Source organism: Melopsittacus undulatus, chromosome 9 (assembly GCF_012275295.1).
Source record: "Melopsittacus undulatus isolate bMelUnd1 chromosome 9, bMelUnd1.mat.Z, whole genome shotgun sequence".
Taxonomy (NCBI): Eukaryota; Metazoa; Chordata; class Aves; order Psittaciformes; family Psittaculidae; genus Melopsittacus; species Melopsittacus undulatus.
Window position 1 is genome coordinate 7149969 of NC_047535.1, and position 26836 is coordinate 7176804.

General features: G+C 42.5%; 1 protein-coding gene across 1 annotated transcript in view; it reads left to right on the top strand.

Annotated features, from left to right (window-relative positions):
* Positions 1-2723: 2723 nt before the first annotated feature.
* The window catches only part of AGBL1 (AGBL carboxypeptidase 1), a 262777-nt gene continuing 238664 nt past the window's right edge, over positions 2724-26836 (top strand). The window contains exons 1-5 of the mRNA XM_034066142.1: positions 2724-2777; positions 3795-3858; positions 5120-5266; positions 5905-6036; positions 8549-8642. Coding sequence (XP_033922033.1) covers positions 2724-2777; positions 3795-3858; positions 5120-5266; positions 5905-6036; positions 8549-8642 — 491 coding nt within the window. The remainder of the gene's footprint in view (positions 2778-3794; positions 3859-5119; positions 5267-5904; positions 6037-8548; positions 8643-26836) is intronic.

The window sequence follows — 26836 nt, forward strand, 5'->3', positions numbered from 1 at the left end:
TGCATTTATTACTTTTGTGATTGGAATAACAATTGCAATATGTTGTATTTCTTTCCCCAGATAAAATATTTATTAGTAAATATCACACTACACAATTTTCTTTTCTTTTTCAAACAATGTTGGTTTATCTCTTTCTGGATATCCTCCTTTCTTTCAGCACTAATGCATAGAATCACAATAAATGCTGTCCATAGTTTGCCTGTCTCATTTGGAGAAATACTTTCCTTTGGCCAGAAGACATGAAAACTCAAGAGCTACACATAAGACTGAGTTTATAGGAAGTCTTTGCTTTAAGCCAGTGCAAACTGGTAGCTACTGTCCTTCAGGTGGGATAGGAAAAATTCCACCTATTGGGTCTTCTAATCCGAGGAGGCTTCCCTGACAAAACAGAATTACCTGTTCCTGTGGCTTAGTTGCAATTTTATAATCTTGTCTTGAGTAAATAACAGCTTGTCTTGCCGTGTTCCCAGGAGCAGGGCAAGGAGACAGGACCTCCTTCCCTGTCTAATCATGAATCAGCAAAAACCTGAGCTGTCAGTCAGAAGGATCTTGGGATCAAGCTGTTGTCCTCCAAACCCAATGTCACTAACTAATCACTTGCTGCCTGTAACATATCAATGACTATGCACTGGGGTATTTTTTCATTCTTGGCTTTCTCCATCCTCCTGCTGTTTATCTATGAGGAGCTTCAGCCAAGCTAACCAAAGCCCTGGTGTTTTAGGGATTAATTCCCAGAAAAAAGCTCAGAAAGTAACTATCAGCTGGGAGCTGATTAAATGCATCTGAACTCAGCCCTGTGGTACTCTCAGTTGGGTGAGAAAGGCAGCAGGCTTTGCTGAAGCAAGGCTAAGATGAGAGGTTCTAGCCAAAAATACAGTCATGCCTAGTATTTTAAGTGATGATTTTTGCTGCTTTAGCCTTTGTCCATCTGCAAGCCGGAAAGGCAGCGTGAAAGGCAGCTTTACGAGGTAACAATTTGGTTCTAACTTTAAATCCTTTTAATGAAATCCTGCAGGAGGTTGGTGATTTTGTAATCTAACTTGAGCCTCTGGGAACTTTTCTCTGCTCTTATTCCACCCACATACCACGAATGCATCTTCATTAATCTGTGCACGTATAGATGTTGTATCTAATGTTAAAAAGTGCTGGCAGGAGTGGATAATATTTAGTAAGGGGGATTTTACTCCTTTCTTTGCTTGTGGTTTGCTCGTGAACAATCAAACATATCTTTCAATAAAAACAACTCGTGTGTTTATTTTAGCCAGAGCTGGGTAAGTAATTTGCATTAAAGAAATTACTCTATTCATCTTTTTTAGATCAGACACAAGTTGTGATTTTCTCATTTGTACTTACTCTTCAAAAAGATTTACTGAATCTTTTCTACGGATGAATTTGTTGGCGATTCATCCGCAAACAGTTTAGTATGAGTATTAATTTAAACAATTGATTCTAATGGATTTCAGTGTCCAAACATCTTTGAAGGCTGAAAAGCTCAAGCTAATTAGTCAAAATCTGAGCTGTTCCTTTTCAACAGGCAAGTTGCCATCTTGTGGGACAACAAGGCTGTTTATCCTGTGTTGCCTTGCTGTTATAAATTGGAGCTGGGCTCTTCTGCAGTGTTCTCTGTTATTCAGTGGTGCCACCAAAGTGGGAAATATGTTTGAATTTGTAATGGGACTAGGGGTTTATCCACTGTTTCAGAGAAAACACAAGTCATCCAATTCCCTCTCTAGTACTGTGGAGGAAGGGGAATGATGGGATAACCACCACAGTCAGAGTGTTAAGGTTAAAATATGAAGAGTAAATACTCAGGTAAAATATTTGGCAATCTCACTCAGCTCTAATTTGCACATTTTAAAGGCTGATCTTTCATGTCCCCTCGAGTTCTTTGTTCGTTTAAGTCCCTGGATAAAGCTCATGGAAAGTCAGAGGATATCTTATGTCATCACTATTTGTGTTAATGGCTTAGGAAACCCACAATCCAATCAGTTAAAATAAACAACCCAGTGTAATAGGAGCATAAATCAATGAAGACTTCATTACTGAAACCTTAATGTGTAATCCATCCACCTACAGAGGAAAGGGATACTGAGAGGCAGCAAGATAAAACCAGAACACAGTCTGATTTAGGCAACCCTGATATTTAAAAAGGTGCTGAGAACAGTAACTGCTCCTGGAGTCAGTAAATTTGATGGTTACTCATCACTCCTGACAGCCTGCCCCTGACTGTCAAGTCCCTATGCTAAAAAATGCCAAGAAACTCTTGGAAAGAGAGCTCTGGTTGCTTTGTGTTTGTATTGGGAGACTTGGGGCAGCGCAGGACTGTGGACTAATTAATAAAGACATGAATTATCAAGATTAAAATATGACAAAAACTATATATGTTACCTAGAAATAATGGTATTCAGAACTGCTCTGACCCTGCTGCAGCCTTTCCTCTCTGTGTGGTCCCTTGAGCCACTAACATGAATTTACACTCCTCTAAGGTGAGGGTAGCAATAACTTGGTGAACCGAGAGTGACCGGATTTCATTAAAGCCACATATTCTGTTTGTCTTGGCTCTGACAGCAGCAGCAATCCTATCATACCAAGCCTTTTGATTTCAACATGGCTCATAAAAGGGCTGAACTTTCATGTTCAGTGCAGAGATCTCTGCTTGTTGAGTTAATGTAGTAACGAATAGAAACAGCAGGTTCTCACTCTGGGCATGGGTAAGCTCTGAGATGGGAACGAGACCTGCACTTTCCCTGTGGATTTTATCCAACAACAAACGTGAGGTAAGTCTTTAGAAAGGCAGCAGTGCTCACAGACCTTCCTCCCCTGAGTCCCCATTTTAGAAGTGAATCTCTGCCTGTTTGCTCCAATCTCTCATCCCCACCTGACTCCTCTTTCATCTTTCCCCTTCCACTGATCACTTCTTGTTCTTTTATCTCACTCCCTTGCTGATACTTTTGTCCCCATTGCTCATTTATACCAGCATGAAATGTGTATTGAGCAGTTAAAGTTTGTTAACACTGATAACTGACCAAAACCAGTATGATGGGAATTCTGGTTTGTAGAGATAGAGGGTTTGTGCTGTGACTTTAGCAGAGATACACTGCAAAAAGAGTCCATATACATTAATAGTCATTAAATTAATTTTCGCTATATTGTCTCTACAGTTTCTTTTTGCTAGGTGTTACTTCTCAATTCCTTGTCTTAAATATTTGGTTGCATAATGTTAAGTATCTCAGAAAACGATTGAATCAGTCTGGATGGTAAAATGATCCCGTATATCCAGAATGCAAAGTGGGCTGAGTTTCTGAAGCTCTTCAACAGTCATAAATATAGGAGTCATAGATGTGTAAGATATTATCCTATTGTAATCATTTAGTGGGAGATAAAATGAGATTAATATCATTTAAAGATATTCTTCTTCAACTGTCAGTAATAAGGGATGCTGTCATGGAAATCCACCCCACATTTAACATCGATGTGATACAGAATTTCCTCAACTTTGAGGTAGCCAGACCAAACCAAAACCAGAGAGATGTAATTTAGAATTTGGATGTAAATCCTCTGGAAATGCTACTGCATATTAAATATTGTGTAGTATGATCAGTATGTCTGTCAGAGGCTTTTAAAATGTGTTATCAATATGATTCCACATACTCACTGACCAGATGGCATAAAAAGTACTCAGTATCCAAGCAAGGATCTCTGTGCCTCTACAATGCATGATGCAACACAGCCCTGTGTTGCGTGAAATTCACTGTTTTGAACTGATCCCTAAATTTGGTGTGTTTCCATTTCAGAGCTCCAGTGACAAGGATGTCATCCTGAATATCCTCAGTGTCCTCACTGACTTGCTGTCTCTGGGTAAGGAAGCAAAGCTGTGGGGTGATGTCTGCAGGTTAGGGGCAGAAAGGGGGTCCTCAAATAGATCAGGGAAGTCTTTCCTGCATAAACTTGGCCTGGGGCTTGCAGTGTGAACAAAACATGAATTGTATCTAGAGGTTGGCAGTCCTTATTGCTGTGATTGGAAAACTGAGCTTTTTCAGTAAGTTAAAGAGGAAAGACCCAGAGAAAGCCTCCATTTCTTTTTCCTCTTTTACTTTAAAAGATGCCCATGCGTTCCAGAGTATTTTATAAACCCTGGCAGTCAACCACTGGAAATGTTCACCAGTGTTATTGGGAAAGAGCTGTGAGACAGGGAGCGAAGCCTGGCTTCCCATAGCACAGAGACACTAACAAAGTTCAGCATCTCCCAACAATGCACCTCCGCTTGGGGATGCAGGGATGGCATGATGCTGCAAGCACCCTGGACACATGAAAGAATAAGTGAATTGGCAGAAGAACTGAAAAAATAACCAAATTTCTTTTCCTTCCTCCTCCACCTCAGAAATATCTTTTGTTAAACAACTCTCAACACAACCAAGCTGTGAGGTTGCAGGGGCTGCCTTGCGAGTGCTGAAGCCTCTGGCACAGACATGGCCCATCCAGTTGGGCTTCTCTTTAGAATCCCTGCAGTGCTGTTCCTCAGCTAACAGGAAGGATTGCCTCCATGGAAGACAGAAGGTACTGTCTCCCCTCCAGAAGCTGAACACACAGCTTCCTCCAACCTGAAGTTGCCCATGGATCATTGTGGACACATAGGGCTCACAGGATTAGCATGTGGTTTCTTTGGAGACCTAGATCTGTTTAAAAGCTGTCTCCAAAGTTTTCCAGTGATTCCTTCTCATTTGACAGAAGACTGTTGCAGCTTTAGTCCTTTGCTCATTTGATTTCCAGTATCTAAGAAAAGATCACTGAGCCTCCTGCTCCTTTGAAACCTGTTGGCATCTCTGCTTATTCCCCTCTTTTGCATTTCAACGCACAATGGAAAACTTCATCAGGACATGGGTTTGTAAAGATAGCAACTGCCAGAGCAAGAGGCAGCAGACAGAGTTTTCCCATGCAGCCATTAGCCACATCCCAGGCCAGAAGCACCTGAGATACATGGCAAATCCCACAGATGTCCTTAGGTTTATAGCAATAAAACACCACAGGAGCTTTGTGTGCTTCATGTGGGGTGAGGGTTTATGATCACTGTGGCTGAGGGAAGGGATGCTCTAAGCAGGATTTCTCCTCTTTTCCCTAGGCACCGGCCGGAGGATTCAGTATGTGATCAGCAAGGGGGGCAGCGAGGCACTGCTGCAGGCTCTCACCACCACTGCCCAGACCGAGCCGCTGGACCACAGCATCCTCCTGCCCCTGCTGCGGCTGCTGGCCAGGGTTGGACAACGAGGTGCTGCTGAGTGATGGGGGACTGCTTGGGTGGGGGACAAAAAGCTAACAGCAACAATGCAGCCCCAGCAACAATAAGCACTGGGATGTGCTTGACAGACAGATGGGATTTTATCTTTGGGGTGTGCCACCTGAGATCCTGCAACAAGGCAGGGAGGGAGTGCACATGCACAGAGATGTGTCTTACCTGACAGGCAGAAGGCTGTAGCTTAAGGGAAAGGAGAGAATGGAGGCAAGCCTAAGGCTCAGAGCAGCAGGTGAACATCCTCATTGCCTTCCTTACCTCCCATGTGCCTCTGTACAACAGGTATGAGGCTCCAGATGTGGAAGGTCAGTTAACAAATGTTGTTGGTGATGGTCTATCTACACCAGAGTTGTTGTCAAAGTCAGAAAGGTCTAGCCCCCATGTCATGATCACCTCCACAAGGTCTAGGTCCAGCCTATACCATTCTATGGTAATATGATTTGATATGGTGACCATAAATCCCATGTTTTCCTGTTTTCAGTGAGAATAGTGCTGACCTAACTCATCGATACATTTGAATGCCTTTATTATAAGACTGGGTGTAAATAGGTTTATCGGCACTGCTGCAGAGACCTGGGCTCTATTATAGTTTGATTCTTATTTGCTTTTCACAGATAGGAAGTTTGGGCTGAAAGTGCAGAAGGCAGAAGCAACTGATACAATACTGAGCTTGGCAAGAAGAAGCCTGGGCCACCACCTGCACCTCACCCACTGCCTCTGGGTCCTGCAGGTTTGTGCTTCTAATGGTGAGTAGCTGGATTTTCCTGTTTTCCCTGTGTCACATCCACCAGGGATATTTCTGTCATTTCAGTGCAAAAGAACATCACTCCTGATTAAGGTTAGTGCCTCGGTGCACCGCTGATATACAGCATCAGGCACAAAAGCCAGAACAGCCATAGAAAGAGGTGCTCCCCAAAGAGGGGTTTTCAGCCTTTAAAGTGTATTTCATCTGTGGAAAATAAAAGTGCTGTAGTGAAAAATATTCATGGCAATGATGTCCTATTCTAGAATACAGACAGTCAGCTCCTTTGCTCTGAGACTTGGGTACCTCACATCTCTATGTGGTTCCCATTATCATAATAGCCAAATGTCTCACTAATGTTGAATGTATTGATCCTCAGAGCAGCTCCACAAGAAAGGAAAATACTGAAGGAGAAAGAGAGGGAGAGAAATCAGTTGCTCATTCAGGGTATCTTAGGAAGTACATATTAGATCTTTGTATTCTGTCTAGCATCCTCCCCACCCATTCTCCCAGCTTTTCTTGCTTGCCAATGCCCTCATATTAAATGAATCAAACAATGGGATTTCCAGTATTCTCTCACAGGATTATTACAGATTCATACAGCCTTTCCCTGCTATAGAACACTGAATTTGTCAGCACAAATTTCCCTTTGCTCCCTCTAAACCTTTCCTCTCCTTCATCACATCCCTCACCCAGCAGATGATTCCTCATGACCATCCTGTCTCCAGTCTGCTACACACATCCTAAGATTTAGCACTCCTGACTCCTAGCCTTGCAGATCCCTTCTATCTGTACAGCAGCTAGCTTCATGCAATGGGCTTTCTCAGGCAGGCAGCCAACCCTTAACATTCAACCCCGCACTGTGATAAGCTGTATTTGAATGTCTGAGTGTGACTGAAAATGCAGCCAGGGACAGAATATGAAATGTGCCTTTATTTGGGTTTCACAGCTGTGTAGTGACTCTGTACTGTCTCCCACTCAAAATGATGATCTACATACTCTCCTGCACCCTGCTCCCGTGCACCTGCATCCCAATCAGGTTTTGAAGAGGTTTTAGGATGCAAACTGCAGCCTGGACTCCTCTCTGTTGATGTGAGAACCCAGAATCCCACCTCTGCTCCTTTACTGGAGCACCTGTTACTCCCCAGGTATCTCCAGCACTCTCCAGATGTGCTTCCCCCTTCCATGAGTAATTTTGACTTCATGTGCTCTGTAGCCCAGCTTGGAAGCTGCAGGGGAGGTCAGGTAAATATCTGTGTGGATATGGTACCAAACTATTACTGAGGAAGTAGCTTCAGGTTGAGCATTGCATGCAGGTGAAAAGTGAGTGTACAGACACAGTACAATCGCTGCTTGCTTAGCTGAGGTTGACATGGGGGCCAGTCACTCTGGATAAGAACACCACCAGGACATTACGTGTTCCCAACCTTAGAAATTACTTTTATGGAGTGGAACTAAAGAAGACCCAGAAGCATGTAAAAGCTTTGAGAGTGCTAAGGTATGAAAGCAGAAAAGATGAGCTATCATCTCAATCTCATGCACTGGTTCTTTGCTCTGGGCTGCTCCTCTCACAGTCTCTGCCACCAGTTGTGTGTGGCAGCCCATGTACTGCTATGGGGCAGAAGGAGTTCAAGCAGGCTTGTCCACCACCCTGTCTCTAATGAATTACCAGCTAGTGTGAAAGTAGCTGGCAAAACCTTGCAGAGCTTCCCATCATGGGACAGCTTGGCAGGGATGTGGTAGGACTGCAGTTCTTTGATGACCACTGGGAGCTATCTACCAAACAGACAAAACCTAGCAGTGGGAAGGGAGCCAGGTCTCCCTCTGGCTGCTGTTGATAACTGATCCCTTCACCCCGTTTGATTGCATTTAGTATTTCAGGGCTCTGTTCCTTCTTTACACAGAGAGCCTGTCTCGTAGTGGGGAGGTCTGGCTAAACACCTTGCTGATCCATAAGGCATTTTGGAATCGATTGCAGAATCTATCTATAAAAGTTCCCAGTGCGTTAACAAGGGAGGGATGAAAGGTAAAATTGGCCTAGCTGAAATTAAGCTGCATTCAGGAACACCCTTGCCCTGCAAAACCACTTCCATACTGCAGAATAATAGCACAGAAAGAAAATTCTGCCCTCCATGCCCCTATGGAATAAATCATCTTTGTGGAGTTACCTATAGGAAATGTGGGATGAATTTGAGCCCTGTCACTAAAGTGAGGTGACCTTATTTAACTGTGATTTGTATCTCCGGACATACGATAATTTACAGGAAAAGGGGCTTTGAGGAGCTCAGGGAAGAACTGCAGGACCAGTTTTGTGTCTGATCTTGGCTCAGATGGAGTCCACAGACAGCTTTGGGCTTCAGTTTCTTTGTAAAATGATCTGTGAAGTCCAGTTGGGAGCCCAGAGAAGTCTGCTTATAGCCCCAGGGGCAGCTGCTGCCTACCTTGCATCACCTCTAAACACAGTGTGGCAGGCTGCCTGCTTCAGACCTGACTGCTTTTCTCTTTTATTGTCTTAGTTACCACAGGAACTACACTTGGCATCAACGGAGCCATGGAGCTGCTTTTCAAAGTCATCACCCCTTACAGCAAGAGACACATCAGGACAGTCAGGTAGGCAGGAGCCCCAAGGGAACTCATTTTTCCAGGACAGCAAGAAATAAAACTTTGGTTCTACCTGAAGAGACAAAGAAATCAGAAGTGGATGCACAATTTCCACTCACTTTAAATCTGCAGGGTTTTTAAGTGGCAGAAATAGTTCCCTGAAGGACACGTTAATGCTGTGATTCATCATATGATTCATGCTGGTGGCCATTTATTTGTAGTACACCTTATCCAGTGATGGCAGTTTGATTGTAAGATATTGTTCTTTATTTCCCAGCCAGGACTGGGCTTTGAGAAGCATCTGCTGGCAGCAGACAAACCGCTTTAGCGAGAACCTTCTGCCACCACAGGCCCAGGGGCAAGTAGGGTGGGATTGTGGCACTGGTGCCTCATCCTCCTCCTGCAGACAGTTGTGACTGGGTCATTGTGATATTTTTGCAGTATGACAGTTCTCACTGATATGAATCTGGGCCTGTTTTTAAGCCCAGCCCAAATATTCCAAATTGTTTCTTTCTGAAGACAGCAAGTCCATTTTATATCTCCATCTTAATGCTGAACTTTAGTCTCTGCTCTGACCACTTCCTCAGATGCCTTTGAAGGCAAACTTTGTAATGTGGAAAGCATCCACAGAAGGGCATAGCACATTTCTGTGGCTTGCTCATTACAAACAGGAGGAAGAGTTTACTGCTATGAGCTGTGCCCACACAATCACATTTGCTTAAGCAACACAGGACCTGTCAGTTTCAGGATATCTGAGCACCCTCCAAGATTCCCCTCTGGCCTCACATTATAACTTTAAGATTTAGGAAACCTGGAGAACTGTATTATGTATGACAGGGGTGTCCATGATGAGTTGGACCCAGAGGTGGGTTTGACTTCTGAGGCAACTGAAACTGATGGATGGGTCCATGCCTGTGCTTAACTAAGTAAGCAAATTCCACTCAGTTCCCTGGTTTCCTTCCTATGGAAGTGTTCGCTATGATTAGACTAGTGTTAGTTCTACTTCTGCAATAGCCTCATAGGTCAGTATCTGTGTGTAATGGGACTTGGGCCTGAATCACTTCTTCCTTAAGCAATGGGGCTGGCTGCATAAAGGCTTTTTATATGGATTTTGTGCAAAGCTGCTTTTTCCCTTCACTGTTTCCTCTGAGGGAAGTGGAAAACTTGGTATCTGTCATGCATTTCTAAGCTGGCTTTTTGCTGAGATTCATTTGGAGATGCAGCTAGTGCTGCTGACGGTTGTTGTAATGTAGGCTGTAAAGTGCCCTAGAATACTCACTTCTAAGCAGCAAGGGAAAGAAACAGACTTCAGAAAAACATACTGCTTTTGATTTCAATGACTGTAGATTGTCAATGTGTGATATTTGGGGGTTTCTGCCTTTTATCTGATGTACAAGAATAGTTCCGAGCTCTTCTGTGGCTCTTTTTTGTCCATTTGGGACACACACATACACAAGAAAACCTACACTTAAAATTCCTCTCAATAAAATTGTAGTTTTATTGCTAATAAGCTATTTTATTTATTGCTGAAAAGAATTGATTTATTTTCCCTTTGAAAAAGGTATCTTATACATCAATTGTTGTTCGCATGAACTTCCTCATCACTAGGTCACTTTCCTAATATCATTTTTTGCCTAAAACGTTTGTGCTCTTCTTAAAGAATGAATATAAAAATGAAGGATAAAGGTTTTCCTGAGATCTAGCTCACAGAAGAAGGTGATGTGAGTCTCACCTACACTTGGTGTAATGAGCAAGAACCATAAATCAGGTGAAGCCTGGTAGCCACTCAGCTGGCCTGCCTAAGGCTCAAAGCTGCTTGTTCCATTTAGGACTAAATAGGAACAGCTGAGAAGGTCAACTGCTCAAGGGAGACAGTCTGTTTTACATCAGAAGAAGCACACAAACCTGCTTTGGGTTAAAATCACGTTTGCAACCTGTTTAAAGGCATTATTTTGTTATTATTTTGTGGTGAGTGTGCTTGCTTGCAGTCCTTTTGGAAATGCTGCTCTCACTGGGGATAAGCAGCTTCAAGGGATGTTGTTAACAAGAATGTAGGCTCTGAGACCAGAAACCCAAACTGTAGGGTCGATTACAGCTCTTCTTTCCCAGTGCTAGCAAATGCCTGGGACAGCTATGGTCTGAAAATCCCAGGCATCTTCACAGTTCATCAGCAAATGGAGGTGGGTACATGTGAAAAAGTCTATCTTTTTGAGCTCTTTTTGTTGAAAATGTGTAGGTTGACTGGGGGGGGGGAAGCTTATGGATGGGTTTTCTGAGATGGGGAGAAAGACTTAAAAGTGATTGTGTGCTTTGTCTGGTTTGGCATGTGCTCCTGGCCATATGATGCTGGTGTAGCTCTTCCTAAGGTTGCTGTGGCTATTCTGAAATCGAGAGTGGTTTACTTTGGTGTTAGTTAGCTGGTCACAAAACAAAAACCCCAAACTGCTTCTTTATGGCTATCAGTACAGAACCTGAAAAGAACATCAGTCTGTAACCAGCTTATGGAGGAATACTCTAATGTCCTCTCTCTGATCTTCCCTTTGTATTTGCTCTTGATGCCTTCTCTTCATAGTTATGTGCCACTATGATTTGCCTTCCCACTGGGAAGGAACAGAAGGCAACTGTGGGGGCTGAGGTTATGCCTGTTCTTTGATCAGCTGCCAGGAATGCAGCATTGAAAATGCACCACTTCTCTGATGGGTGCACCCACATTCTCTTGTCCTGGGCAGCAGAAGGCCAAGGTCACTTTAAGAATCTGCCCTGGAGAGTGCACTATGAGAGCTATTTATTTAGCCAGCTAAGATGTGGAAACAAGATACATAGTTCTATTTATTTTTCCTGGTGGCAAAGCTATGGGTTATTTAGAAATAGTCTCTCATGCTTCAATTGACCTTCTCTGGGTGCATGCCAAGTAACTCTGATTCCCCCTGAGACTGTGACTCACGGACTTTATTGGTCTTAGTTTAGGCATTTGAGGTCTTCAGGTTGCTGGTGCCATAACTGTATGGATCTAGCCAGGACTACCCATATCTGAAGTAAAAGCCACATGAAAAAGTGTGAAACTTGCTGCTGTTTATAGAGAGCTCTTGGGTTAAGCACTGTGAAGTACAGGTAAGATGGAGACTCTAGACTGAGAGACAGAGACAGTTCTTCAGAGACAGTTTTTTGATACCTTTTATAGGGGCAGTTTAAAATAAAGCCAGATGATGCTCTGTTTTTCTCAGTTCTGTTTATGTCGGTAGCTGGGATATCTGATACGAGTGTGTGTGTGGGATGCTCAAATCTTCACTCCATCAACACCTACTCTAATGCAATATCCCTGATGCCCCACACAATGCAATGGTCCCTGCTCCTTTCACCTTCCACCTCACTTATTCCCTATATTTTCCATATCTTCTACCAATTCTCTTAATGCCCAGTGTCCCTTGCAGCTTATTCGTTTTCCCAAGAGATATTTGGATGTGTCATTGGCAGATGTATGTGGAATGTATCAGTGGCAGAGGTTTGCTTTCTGGCCATCTAGGCACTGGGGCTCTTCTGTATGACTGTCTCCAGGTGGCCAAGCATCATTCCAGGTTGCTGGTATGTCAGGCCAAGGGCTTTGGAGGCTCTGTGTTGTCTGCAGCTCTACATTGTGCAGGCCTGTTTTAGGACTCCTTAAGACGAAGGTAGATTATCAAAGTCAGTGAAAATAAATTAAAACAGAACTTGTGATAATTTCATATTAGAATACCCATGTTTTAGAAAGTGGCAAATGACGATGAGACTTGTGCCCAAGTTGTTCCCTCCATTATGTTATATTTTTCTGTTGTGAAAAGGTTGATGGTCAGCTGTTTTCCTGCAGTTTTATTAAAAGCAATTTAGAGAGTCTTTTAAAACATCTTTGTTTCTCAAAGCTCTTTGTGAATGTATCTATTTACCAGTAACCAGCTCTGCTCAGTGTGGTTAAGTGTTCACATAAGCCTCATACCAATGACTGCAAGAAGAATGAGTATTTGTCAGATTTAAAATCTCTGCACTGGGCTGTTCCAGGAAAGTTTGACTGCTTAATTAAAAGTGGAAAGTGGATAAAAATGGTCTGGGAATGGAGCCAAATTAATTCGCTAGAAAATGTGATATGCAGAAATTATCTTTCTTTGCTCATGTCCAGCATTGCTCGCTTCTGACATCTGATCACAGTTCTTCTTGTGTTTCATGCTTATTGGGTGGTTCCAGCTCCTCAAACACCTGCTGTTAATCTGCCTTTCTACTAAGGGGAGTAAATCCTCTCACTTAACTATTTGATTTGAGGTGGATATCTGAACTTCTCACATACTAAAGGAAAGAAGAAAGAGGCAAGTTCTCTTCACCTGTAACAACTGTTTGCCTCTAGAAATCGGAGGTGACTTGGAGGTGTTTAGTTCTTTCTGCCGAGTGGAAGATGAGTCTGAAGTAGTAAAGTAGCATGATGGGTATTAAGCCTGGGTCAGGGAGATGATTGCTGAGAGAGATGTAGGAAATACAGTCCTCTCCAACTAATGTCAGGGATCAAAAACCCAAAAGGAAATGAGAACCCCTGATGTATGTGTCCTTTTTCTTGCCGATGTGTGCTCAAGGGGATTTGAGGTAGGGAGAGACTCAAGAATATGAAACGCAAGAATAATGGTGACACTCTTGCTATGGTCAGGAAGTAATTCCTGTATTGTGTACTTCTATCCCTTCTGTTTGAGCTGAGAGAAAGATTTTTACTGTTGTCTCTGAAAGCACAGCTCATGCGAGTGAAGTGAGGAATGTCAAGAGAGCACGGTACAGCTAAAAGTCCAAATCTGGTTGGTCTGTATTTAATCAGATCTTGTATCGCATTGACCAGGAGAATATTAAAGCCCTGGAAATGCTGAAGAGATAATTCATAAGGCTGTATATAGCTCAAAAATAGGCTTTGGATATATGAATATATACATATATTACTCTGCTTTTCTATGAAGCCTATTTTGTTTGCACACAAGTGGGATTCTGTTTTCTCATCTTGGAACCGGTGCTTTTGATGCAAGATAAAATGTAAGTGTTAAGCTCATAGTGTTGAAAAGGGACCATGCTGCCACATCAACAAATGCTTATAAAAGTGATCTCCTGTGACCTTCACAACAACAGAAGAAATCAGAATGGCAGTGGGCTATGTCTGTATTATACAGAAAGAGAGGAGACGTATAGCAGGGATGACCTGAACACTAGAGTTATCTCTTCTGTTAAGAATGATGGAGAGACACATGGAAGAGATCCAATTGCAAATGCATCCTAGACCCAGTGCAAGCAGTTAGAGTTTCCTCAGCCTTAATCCTGAATAACTTCTCACTGGTAGATCACTACATACATTTGTGCTGCAATTCCATCTCCTGGATTGTCCTCACTTTCCAGCTGCTCTTTGCTTAAACAGAAGAACATGTTGCATGGCCATTGCCAGCCAGTATTTTGAGAATGAGAAGAAACTCAATGCACCAACATGGTGTTTAATTCCTCTGCAACCTGATATGAAAGTTGTGATTGCTTTTTTTTTTTTGAGGAATGTTTCATACACAGCTTTATGCCTTTCTTCATTTGGCAATGGCTCCTGATAGGATATCAAAAGCAAATCATCTTTAATTCCTCTTGTTAGTCTGTGTTTTGCCATTAATTGTGTTGAGCAGTTCGAATACTTAATTGGAAAGTAACTCATGATTCTATTGGAATGTGGTCAGAATTAATCAATGCTTAGTGCCTGCTTATTCTCAAATTGCTATTTGGTTCACTTGATCCCTGTAGAAAATTCACAGGAGGGGCTGAAATATTTCTTTTGAGCTATGTCACAGCTAAATGACATGCTTCCCATCTGGCCTTGATATACATGGTATTTAGGCTAGAATTCCTGCTGAATAGAAATGGTAAATGCCATTCTAAATGAGATGATGCCAGCAACAAGGGAAAGCATTGTCTTTAGAATTAGAATTCTTGTTTATATCAAGTGCCTTTTCAACTTAACTAATCTCAAACAACATGGAGCAGAGATGGGTACATTGCTGAGATAAGTAAATAAACCCTAGTGTCCAACTTTAATGCAATGAGGCATTGTAATAGAAGAAATTATCTTGGAGCTAAGGGTGTCCCAGTTTTATTGAATTCCTTCTCTATTCTTTTTATGGTCTGTATAGTTGCTCTCAAAGAATGAACTGTTCTAATATCAATAATAAGCTATAAAATCTCATTTCAAATTGATGGTTTCTCTGTGCTGTTTTGCAGAGTAGATAGAGTTGCACTGCAGAATTACACTTTACTGGCATTGTACCATTAATAGCAGCAGATGAGAGAAATTGAAAAATTAAGAGGTAGAAGCAAGGGGAAAAGAGATGCTTTCAGATGAGATTTGAAAATAGATGAAGAATTGATGAGGCAGAGAGGAGTACCATGTATCAAGGTTGTTCCAGATGGCTGGACAAACATGATGCATGCAGAAACCCTGGTGCCATCTCTTGGTAGTTTTTGGTACGGCAAGATTAAGCACAGGTCACACCTATCTGGCATAGAAAATTGGCAAAGGAACACTATGTAAAGAGAAATCTACTTCTAAGCTTTACTTGTTGTATCATGGGAACGGAGTAACTGGTTTATAAGTGCTTAGTGAGACTGTAATTTCGAAAGAGATGTTTTTTCTTGGGTTTAGCTTATGTTTTATGTCTATTTTAGGTAATAGTCTGAAAAAGAAGCACTGTTTTTAACTGAAGGCCTTTCTTTGCTTGCCCATTACTACTTCCCCTTTGGTGAGCTAGTGGGTTATATCTGGAAAGATAGTATGAGGGCAAGTTGCTGCTGTTCTCAAGGTCTTGAGTTTTCACACCCAGTGGCTATGGCAGATACAAGTCATGGCTGACCTCGCATGATAGGGCTGGGTATGTCTATACTGCAGGCAGCCCTGTGCTTGTTGGGTGGGAGATTCTCTCCACCCTAGCTTCAATTTACCTCATTCTGCTGACAACTGCTAAGGCTCGCAGCAGGGCCTCCAGTGTGGGCTACCTGAGCTTCATAGGGCATACTATCCAGTCTGGGAGCATTATTCACATTGCTGTATCTGTCTCACTGTTGGTCTCTGTGCTAACTAGATAAAGCCTATACTTGGGTGCCTCACTGCATTGCAATCTCATTGCTGCTTTGATGCTCTTTGAGGTGTATCTCCCATGAGCTAGGGAAAGAGCTATCACTCCCATTCAAATGGAAGGTAGGACTTGATTTAATACCATAGTTGCACCTCAGAGTGTTGCCCAGATTTAAACAAATTGTTAATATTAATGATTCCTTGTACCTGAGTATGATAGTCCCATAGGACAGGTCAAGACTGGTGTGTTCTGGTTATGCTAAGGCTTTTGTAAGTAGCACAGAAAGAACAGAGAGGAATAAATAAAAAATAAAATAGAGAACAGAACCAGAAGGATTACAGAATATTTTGAGATCTGGGGGAAAAAATAAGGGTTTGGGATGATTTCTGTAAACTACTCAGTTGTCTGTGAGAGAAGTAGGCAAGCTGCTCCTGATCTGGATGGGTGGAGAGTTTCACCAATGGTGGTAGGGCTGTAAAAGTGAGGAAGGAAAAAGATATATGGTAGAAGATAAAAGATCTCTCATATCTGAATTGCTAAACTGAGACTTGGTGTGTTAATGTGGGCAACTCAAGATCTGAATTTTCATATGCTCACTGCATGCACTTAAACCCACAACTTTCTAATGCATTTCTAAGGGCATTGAGGGTATAGTCAGTCATCTGAGGCAGTTGTTGAAGGCAAAGATGGAATGAATAGATGAAGGGAATGAGAAGGGAGAGAAAAACAGTAGTGAATTTGTGAAAGGTTATGGTCAGGCAGGATGCAGTTGAAGTGAACTGATTGTGGAGCTGGCAGAGCAAGGAGAGGGTTGAGCAATGTGGTTGTGTGACCTTGTGCTTACAAGGTGGATGTAAAGTGCCAAAGCTTTCAGAAAGCATCAGCCAGACAGCCCTGGGGGACCAGGACTGGAGGGAAGTGATTTCTAAGCAAAGCCTATCTGAATTTTCTCATAAAGGTGATGAACGGGTGCTCATCCTTCCTGTTTGCCCATGTCCATTTTTCCTCTGTCAAGGAGACAAAGAAAGAATCCCCCCCTCGGAAATCATTAGTTGGGTAATGACGTGAATCTCTGATAGAGGCCAGAGAGGGAGCAGATAAAGCTGAGGGCACTCACTCGTGTGTCAGCACATATGAAACCCCAGGAGCCTCCTCTCCTCTGCCTTTCACTTGATTCATTGCCATTTCTCCTCCCACCCAGAAGAAGGTTGAAAGCGGCTGTGAAATGCTCCCTACAAAACCTTTTGGTCTGAAGGCAGACAAGGGAAATTTGATGGAAACAGCAATGAAGCCTTGGTGCAGAGCTTCTAGAGCAACAATTTTGCCCAATGCTGCCCCACAACAAAAACAGCCCTAAAAGAATTTCCAGGGATTGCTGTGGCTTTATTCCAGCTCCATCAGTGCTGGCAATGCTGGCAGGTGAAGTGTGTAAGCCAGTCTCTAGAACTATCAGTGGCTTTAAAGCACAGCAGTGATTAGACCTGCCGTGAGCAGAGTTGTAGGACGCTGCCAAAGCCCTTAGCAACAGCTTTTCCACACTAGGATTCCCTGCCCTGACAGCACTGTTGAAGCCACACCAGCTGTAGCAGCAGTAGGATAGCTGATTTTAGCAATGCAGAAGCAACACAACTGACTTGTGTCCAGGAGGGAGAGAGCTACAAAGTCCTTCACAGTCTCTTCTAGACTCTTATGGGGTAGTTATCACACAGTGATTATAGAAAATAAAGAAGAAATAGTAAGTACTTTAGTATTTACCCAGTGCAGGTGAAATGAGTTTTAGCTGGGGACAAGAAGTTCTGCAACAGCGGTGCTACAGATGCAGCACAGATCTCTGGCTTTGCTAACACTGGCAGGGCTCTTCTTGGTCTCTTTATCTGCAGGGCAACACTTGGAATGGCAGCAATGCCAGCAAAATCTGTAAATAAACCAGAGTTGAGCTGCTCTGGGATGTGTTTAGAGACAGGGCTTGGAACATGGAGGGGAGAACCTGAAAACTTGAGGAAGTGGCTGGTGAGGAAGAACAGGGCTGCTGATTCCTAATATGGCTGCAGCTCTGGAATTGGGAATGGAAAACTTCCCCTGAAGCCTTGGAAAGGTCATGGCTCTGAGACCAAACTTTCACTGTCAGGCTGCAACAAGAGAAAAGAGAAAATCATCCCATATCTCTGCACCTACTCCATGTGTTTCCTTCATCTCCTGTGTTAAACAGAGTTAGTTTGGGCTTTCTGTGGGCCATAGGGTATACACTGCAATGGCACAACAGCTTTTGCTGCGTGAAAGCTTCATTTCCCTCTTGTTTTCCCATTGTTGAAAGTCACACTCACATAATTGTATTGTTCCAGCCTTCACCACCTTCCAGATTTCTCTGTATAGAAAAAGCAAGGGAACATGAAAGAACCATTCTGATAATGCTCAGGATTTTTACAGTGCTTTTTAATTATTTACTTCCATTGCTTCAAGTTCTACCAGCCTTGATATGCTTTGATATGCTCTGTTTTCAAATCCCGGAGTTTGGCTTGATTATATCAGATGGAAGCTTTCCAGCGAAAGAAGAGAGCAGAAAAATATACCAACTTTTATTACTTGGGCTTCTGCAAATCACTGCTCCAAAAAGCCCCTGCAGTTTTGTCAGTGTGAAATTGCAGCTTTCAGACAGCAAATATCGGGATAATTTAACCTAGTATTTGCCACATTTTGGCTTGTTACTGACTTTTTCTTCCTTGTAAATCCTCTAGCTAAATGTTGTGAAGAACCAGCACCAAGGTGTCACCAGATTATTGCATAATAAGGAATTATGCATGTGTAACTACTTAGTAGCCTGCAGTTGGCTCGACTGGCCACACCAGCCAGTTGCTGGCTTTCAACCAGCCTTGCAAGCTCCATGATGGTGTAGTGGCCTATGTTGCATTCCAGGCTGGTGTATACTGCCTGCTCTCAAATATCCATGCTTGTAGATGTGGGGATGAGGCTGTGCCTTGGCTGCCCCTGGTAGTAGAGCCTTACTGCTCATCCTTCCAAAGCCTTAATGCATCCTGTATGTTTAATGTCATGCACCATCTGGGCTATGTGATATATGGAAAGTAACATGGGTGATCTAGCAGAGAATACTATTTCTCTGACTCTTGGGCATACTACTAAACATCTCTTTCTTGGGACTTCTATTTATGCCATTCCCATTGCCGTCTTATATGGACCATTGTTGTTCTTTGAAATGCTCAATATCTTGAGTTACTGTGGTTGCAGAGAGCCTCATTTCTGACCTGCAGCCTGTAGGTTGCCTTCTCTGCAGTAAGATGTTCCCATTCTGTCCTGCCTGAGCTGCAGAGATGAGGACAGCACAAGGACAGATCCACAGCAGCTGCTGGGGTTTTGGTGCATCTGCTGCTCTTTGAGGCTGTGGCCTTTTGTGATGGTGCAGAAGATGCTGCAAATGAGGAGGCATCCATCCTGTTTAGTTTGAACCTGATCATATGTCCTTAGATGACTATCACAGCAAGGAGATCTTATATCCAAAAAGCTACTGCAGGGCAGTGTGAAAGCTGTTAACGTCCCACACCTTGGCTCTTTTACATGCAAAGACGTGTATCTGTGTGTATACTACCCAGCACAGCAGTATCCCTGTGTCCCCCCCCCACCTATCAAGCAAGACAGAAACCACAGAATGGCAGAGGGAGGCAAATAGCAGGATGGCTTTTTTCCTGCTAAACCTTTATTGAAAATCCCAGGCAAGTTAATATGCTTTTCTCCCTGCTCTGCAATTGCAACCTCTATTTTCCCAAAGACTTCATGACTACTGTACTTGCCTGTGGCAAAACTAGTCAGTACTATATGTTTCTGCACCATTCTACATGTGTTTTGCAGTCCTCTGTTTCAATAGCACGTAGTGGGTAAAATTGGCATTTCTTCTGCATACAAGACAGACTTTAAACATTTCTTATAAATTGGATATTGGTGTTGACTGGAGGGACTTGGGGCAGTGAGGCCTGAGTTTTCTGAACGAATGGCTGCGTTTTCAGAGAGATTTAGATATGTGAACATGAAAGGGAATGTAACCATAACAGAAAGCCTCTTGGCAGGTTAAAGGCCTCACTCATACAGTTAAAAGGTAATTCTGACCTTAAGATACAAAGGGGCTTTGAAAAACCCTGCTGAGTGCTAGCTGTGTGTTTAGATGTGAAAATGCCTTTTAAATTCAGGTCAAGATGCCTAACATGGATCTGCAAGAGAATGTTACTTTGTGTTTCTCAAGCATGTTTATGTGTTGTTCTCAATTTGAGAATCATGTAATAGCACCAGTTAACCTCAGTATTGTGTGTACAAGTGGCTTACAAAGGAATATCCCAGTATTTCCAAGCATGTTCATATTCAACAGCATCAGTTAGGACCAACAAATTGCAAAGTTCCCAATTCACAGTAAGTTTGGTGCTGAAGGGTTTATGTATGAGGCAACAGTCATTGTAAGAGATGAAAAATGGGGGTAGCAGGAAAACAGGAGAAACTTATTGACAGCTTCTGCATAGTTTCTTCTATATATTTTGCTGAAATTCCGCTTGCATGTGAGCTTTTCAGGATGTTCTAACTTCGATCACAATCCTTTGGGATTTAGGTAAGAGCAATATATAGAAACTGCCTAACCAATATGCATAACAAGGGAAAAGATGCTTACCTACTTGGGAAGCATGTGGATGTAGACGCAGGATGTGGAGACTGATAAATGGAAGGTCTTGCACGTGGGAAGGTTAGTTAGCAACAATATCTTTTTCCACTTGCTCCCTACTGCAAAGGTGGCTGTAACACTGTGCTGCAATCAGCTGCAACTGATGTGTAAACAGCTACTCACACATTCAAACCATAGCTTTACTACAGGCAGAACTGAGTAGGGCTATAGGGTTCTGTTATGACACTACTGCCAGTTCACCACCACCCAAGCTGCATCTTGTAATGCAGCACACGGAGAATGATTCCAGTGTTGAAATGCTTCTTGCTTTGGTGTATTCAAAGAAACCCTGCAAGTCAGCTTTCATCCCTAAAGGATTTAAGCTTTAAATTTCCTTTGGGTGGACTTTATGGATGTGCTTTATCTGAATAGGACTGGAGGGGAAAGTGAAGTGCCATATAAACTCAAACTGATGGATCTATTGCTAGCGCCCTGTAGTATGGAAACAGTACCATTAGATTAAAAAGAACAAACACTGTTTTTCATCTTGTGTTCAATATTGGTCATTCCTTTTTTTATTCTGAAACATCTGACTTTTGCTTAAAGTAAAGGCTGTCACACAAGTCAGCCTTATTTCTTGGTATAGATCGCAGAAGATGGTGCTTTCTCAGCTCTTCAGCTTCATATTTCTTGTTGCTTTCAGGTCTCTTAAACTGTTCATATTTTTAAAATGAATTTCCCTGAAAGATGCTTTTCTTTGGTTAAAAGGACCAAAACAAACCTCAACCCTAAGCAATAAAACTGCAGGAATGGCTGAAACAAAACCTCACATTTCCCATCCATTGCAGCAGCCTAGTTACATGCAGTAAAGGTTGCTACTTCAAACAGTGCTGCCTTACAGCTCAAGAGCGCCTTACAGTTCAAGAGCACATTTCATTACGAAGTGCTTCTTAAAGACGTTGTATCCTGAGATGACTGCTGCCTTGTACTAACCAGTAGTCAGGGAGAACTACAGCTCTTAGTCTTGATTACTTTGAAACCAGCCTCCCTTCTGTGCTATCAAATAGCTCTGGGCACAAGCAGTGACATGGCAATACAAGCTGCCCTTGGACATCACTGCCAGCAAGTGAGAGTATCCATAAAAGCAAAACCTTGCAGTTGTTTGCTGGCAATATAATGTGAGAGCAGGTTCATTTTCCAGCATCATAAAGTCCTGGGTACCCCTAACCTCTGCCTTCTCCTTTATAGTTCACCATCAAGCTCCCCAGTGGCAAAGTACCAAAGTACCAATTTCTCTTGACAAGGGCATAAGTCACAGTTGCCCTGCTGAGTTTCGAGCCTAGGGTTCCTGGGTATTTCACCCAGCATGCTGCTCTATGCAGTTTGCAGGGTTTCACCAGGTATGTGGGCTGTGTTCCTCTCCCTGCCCGAAGTCTGTATGTACAAGTATTCAGAAGAGTTTGCAATCCAGAAGCAGAATGGGGCTGGGTCTCTCTCTGTGCACTGAGCAACTACCTTGTGATGAGCATCATGTGCATGTCAAACCTTGGGCTCTCTAGAGCAAAAGCTGTCAGGTATGGTGAACTGATAAGCTACAAACAAGTTGACAATTAAAGAGTGAGCTAACAGACCACTGGGCTCTTTCTCACACGTAGCTGTATTGGCATTGGAAGAGTCATCTGGGGAAAGGAGAGGGATTTAACCCCACTTACTGACATGTTTTCATTGTGTATGAGATGTTTTATAGGGCTGTGCTGGTACTTGTTAGAAGATGTGGCCTTGATGAGTATCCTCATCAATCCTCTTAATCAGTCAAGGGTAGCATCAAGCCCCTCTCTCAGTCCCCTACACATGTCTCTTGGGTGGGAGAGCTGGATTCTCACACTGTCAGCCTAAAACTGCCTGGGTGATGGATCTGTTAAGAATCCTGTCTGCTTGTGATCCTTCCAGCCCTTTCATGTTGATGTGAATGACAATCTGTCACAGCCTGCCTTAGCCATATTGGTGACATCTGACCCTGGAGAGGGAGCTGACAAGGAATGGGAATTCTTCTGAGGTACAGCTTCTGCCTGGGGAAGCAGTGCCAGCTCTGCACCATGCTGTAAGAAATTCCTGGGCACTTTTTTGGCTTGGATTTAAGTGTATTTCATGTACCTTGTTCTTTGCTGCTACTTTGAAGTTAATTTAATTTAGAGCTATAAAGAATAGGTTGATATTTTATTTTTTATTTTAAGATACAGCTGTCTCTCCTGTAGTTCTTGCACACAAGAGAGAGCAGGATACTTGTTAGGATGCCTGGTGGATAACCCTGCACTGACTCTTCTTTCTGGGAGGCAGAGATAAAAGAGGCTGGAAGGCAATACCTTTTCCACTGATTTTTAATCTAATAGGCTCCATGGAGATGTTTGTATGATGCTACAGTTCAGCCATTGAGCTGAACCTGGGAACTAATATATGCTTATTGTATTAGACATGAGAACAAGAGAGGACCTAGCACTGGGGTTTCCACGTCACAACTATAACTTCTCTACAAGGAGCAGTGTGCCTTTGGTGAGCTGAAGTCAATGTGTTCTCCAAAAATGCAACATAGAAGGAAACTTGCTCCTGGGTCTGTTGTAGGGTTAAAAAGCAATGAATCATCATCACTCCTTCTCCTGTTAAGTCTTGCTGGCTATTAGCATTGACTTTGGCAACTGTGCCCGTGATTCTCCTCACAACTCCCCTCTTAGAGTTAATAGCCATATAAATCTTTAAAGATGGAGAGGAAATACTGTTGAGTATGCATTTAATTTCTGTACCTTTTTGTTTGTTTGCTTATTTTATTCAGCAAAACGAACTGCATCACAAAGAATAAGTTTCCTAGAAGATGTGTATTTATATCAAGGTCAGTGTGAGCTTTTCCAGCAAAAAAGAGAGCTGATCACTTGAACAGAAGGAACCATTAGAAAAGGAGTGTGTGATTTTTATTCCCTTTCCTTCAGCAGTACACCGAAAGCACATCTGTGCACAACAGCTGGATCTCCAAACTCCACCTGTCGGCGGTGTGTGAGACATTGCATTGTGAGCGGACTTTGCCTTCAGCGTAGGTTATAATGCCTAGCTAACAAGCTGGAATTAAAGTGGACATGATGATTGGTGGTTTTGTGTAAGTCCTAGACCAAAAGTGCCATGAAAATGCCAGCAGCATAAGCAGCTTCTTCCCATCCATATTTCCAAGACCTTTTAAGCCTTTAAAACAAAACAAATCACTGTGCAAGTGCCTGCAGATCTGTATTTCTGGGCCACAAGGGAAATGACTATTCAAGGCATCTGTCTCGGATGAGATCTACCTTCTGGTAGAATTTATAAAGCACCTATTGCTATGGTGCCTACATGTTGTTTCTAAATGTCTCTCAGTTGTCAAATGTGGAATTGTCTTTATAGTGAGTTGATCAGTGACTGTATAAACTTAAACTCCAGTAGCTGAGTACAAGTCCCAGTGGTTGCAGGCAAAATGCAGCCAGACTATATGTGCACTCAAGGACACTTAATTCCTCTCAGAGACAGGGGCTATGGAAGCTTAGGGGCTTTAAGCCTGTAAGCTGTAGTACCTCAAGCCCTCAGTCAGGGTTCTCATTGTGAAGATGCTGTACAAATATTTATTGCATGGTCACTGTCCCATGCTGCCTGTGATATAAATAAATGTGACAGCAACAAGTGAGTATACTGTGAAATAGCAGGGCAAAGGGTAAAAGGAGAGAGCATGCAGGTTGCCATGCAGGGACAGAGCCCTTCCTTACATTTCTATAAAAATAGTGCTTTACGTCTTTATTATCCAAATGTAATTGCCTTTAGGAATTAGATCAGGCATCAAGTTGAAGAGGTGTTTAATGAAGCACCAAATCATTAACTTTCATTCAATAATTTGAAGAGGTTTCATGTTTAAGCATGTAAAAGATACAATCTCACAGGAGAAGGAAGGCTGCTTAAATTACTTGCAAACCGATTTGCAGAACCCTGTTGCATCATTTCTTTGTTCAGTCTTTGCCTTCTCTGCAGTTCCCCATTCACAGTTCCAAGCTGGTCCTGAACAGGTAGGCACCAATGCCAATGTGCCCTATGAGTCTTAAAATCCATAGTCTTTTCATGTAGTCCACCATGCATCTTTTTGTAGTGAGTTTTTTATTTTCAGGAGTCTTTCTCTTTAATACTGGGGTGGAACAAATAAATATGAGACAGAAATAGAAGCACAGCCTTGTCCATCCTACTGCCCAGCACTACAACCTGTGAGCTGAGATCAGAGCAGAGAAGAAAACCTAAGAGATCCCGGCTTTGTCTCTTCTGTCTGCAGTGATTTCCAGTAATGGCATCCTGGAAGCTCAGATCTGAAAGGATGATCCAGCCATAAGTCTTCCTTGTCTGGGATTTCTAGCAGCCCAGACAAAAGGAGTTCTGGTGGCTAATCCAATTGTGCTTTGGCTTGGAAAGTGGAGTTTTTCCTATGTTGCTCCTGTTTCCTAAGCACAGGCTCTGGAAGTTGCGTTTGTCTGTCTGCCTGCTAGTTGTACTGCTGCCCAGATATCCAAGCTGCTGACTTGGAAACACTTCAAAGATTTCCATTCTTCAGAGTGGCTGTCTCGACTGCTACTACAGGGAGTTTTTAATGTTTTTAATGTTTTGAGATTATGGAGCAGCATTTATTATAATGCCTTTTAAGATGGGGCAACTTTATTTATACATCCTTTTAATATAGAAGTAAATCTCCTTTGAGATACGCTGGGTTTGACAAAATAGCGAAGGTTTTACTAATGCATTTCCACAAAGAACAAAAAATCAGAGGAAGACATCTGGACAGATTTGGCAGCTTTTTTAATTATTTCTTTTTTTCCCCCCATTCCTTTTTGAGACAAATGCAGAGTTATACACTGGGCATGCTATCAAATTCCCTGGTCGAGCATATGGCTCATCAAGTTATCTTTCTTGTGCTCTTAAACTTTTCCTCCCATTCCCATCTTCCCTCTCTCCCATCCATGCTCTCATGCACAATTTATCTCCTTTCTCTCTGTCTTCCTGTCCCAGGCTTAATCATGTTGTTATATCTTCTGATAGCAGAAAGGATGTTGTTGGTTTGGCATGTGGTATTAAGAGGTGCTGGTATCACAAACACCACTTGCTTGGCTTGCCATAAGCTTGCTCCTGTTTTTGGTTGTGCGTTCTCTTCTACAACTTATTTGTTTTCCATAGGGTGTTTTGTGTGTTTGAATTTGGTCAGCATCAAAGATAAATAATATTCTGGGGATACTTGCTGACAGCTGACTTAAAGTGTAAATTACAGTGCTGATTTAAAGTCCAAACTTAGAACAAATGCAGGTAGATAACTCTTTACATGATTTAGGTGTGAACTCCTTTCCCAGGGTAATTATGGATGCTAAAACTTAGCATAAGTTCAAAAGTACACAGAAAACTACATGGACACAAAATCAACTGAGAGCTTAAAAGCCTCCCCAAGGCACCATTGCTAGCTTATGAAATCTCTGGACTGCAGGTTGCTGGAGTAGTCTGTTCTGCAAGTTCTAGCACTGTTTTTGCTGTGGTCTTACATGCTTCCTTTGGACCATTTGGCTTTTCAGCATAAGCTGGTGCAGCTCATCTTTTCTGGTTTGGTTAATTAACCTTGTACTTGGAATTCCCGTTTCTCATTTCACTTCTATTTTATCTATGATTAAAATTTAGGGATGTAAGACTACAGTCATTCATGGGCTGCTTTTTTTAGACACTTTCCTCATTGACAACTGAGCCTAACAGTCCCATTATAAGCAATTCAGGCTCCCTTTTCAAAGTCATTAGGTTGTTCATCCCATTGCTGCCAAAAGGATGTTTCAGAGCTTCATTTTCCAGTGCTTAAAACCCATCCTCTAATTTCTAGTTGAATTTTATTCATGGCCATTTTATACCCATTTGTTCTTGTGCCAGCTTTGTTCTTTAGCTTAAGTAGTTCTCTGCCTTCCTCAGTGTTTACTTCTGCCTCACACAGTGTGTCTATAGAGAGCAATCAAGTCACCTCTTAACCATCATTTTGCTAAGGTGACAAAACTGTGGTCTTTAAGACTCCTCTTGAGGTAAATCTCCTCTAACATAATGATTTCCTTAGCACTCTTCTGCACGGTTCTTCCTGAACACTGCTCACAGCTGTTCAGGTGAAGCCTTGCATGAAATTCATGCTTTCCTCTCTCCACTGGCTGTGGCTTTCCTGAGACCTGATCTGTCCTTTCGTGGTTGTCACCCTACTGGGTCGTGCTTGTCCTCATCCTCTAATGGCCTCATATATCCAGGGTGTCCTTCTCATTTCCAAATTATGAGCCCCTGCTCATAACAGCAATTCCTATTAAAGCCTAAATGTGTAACCTTGCACTTTGACTATTAAATTTCAACACATTTCTATTGCTTTAACACTCAAGAACATC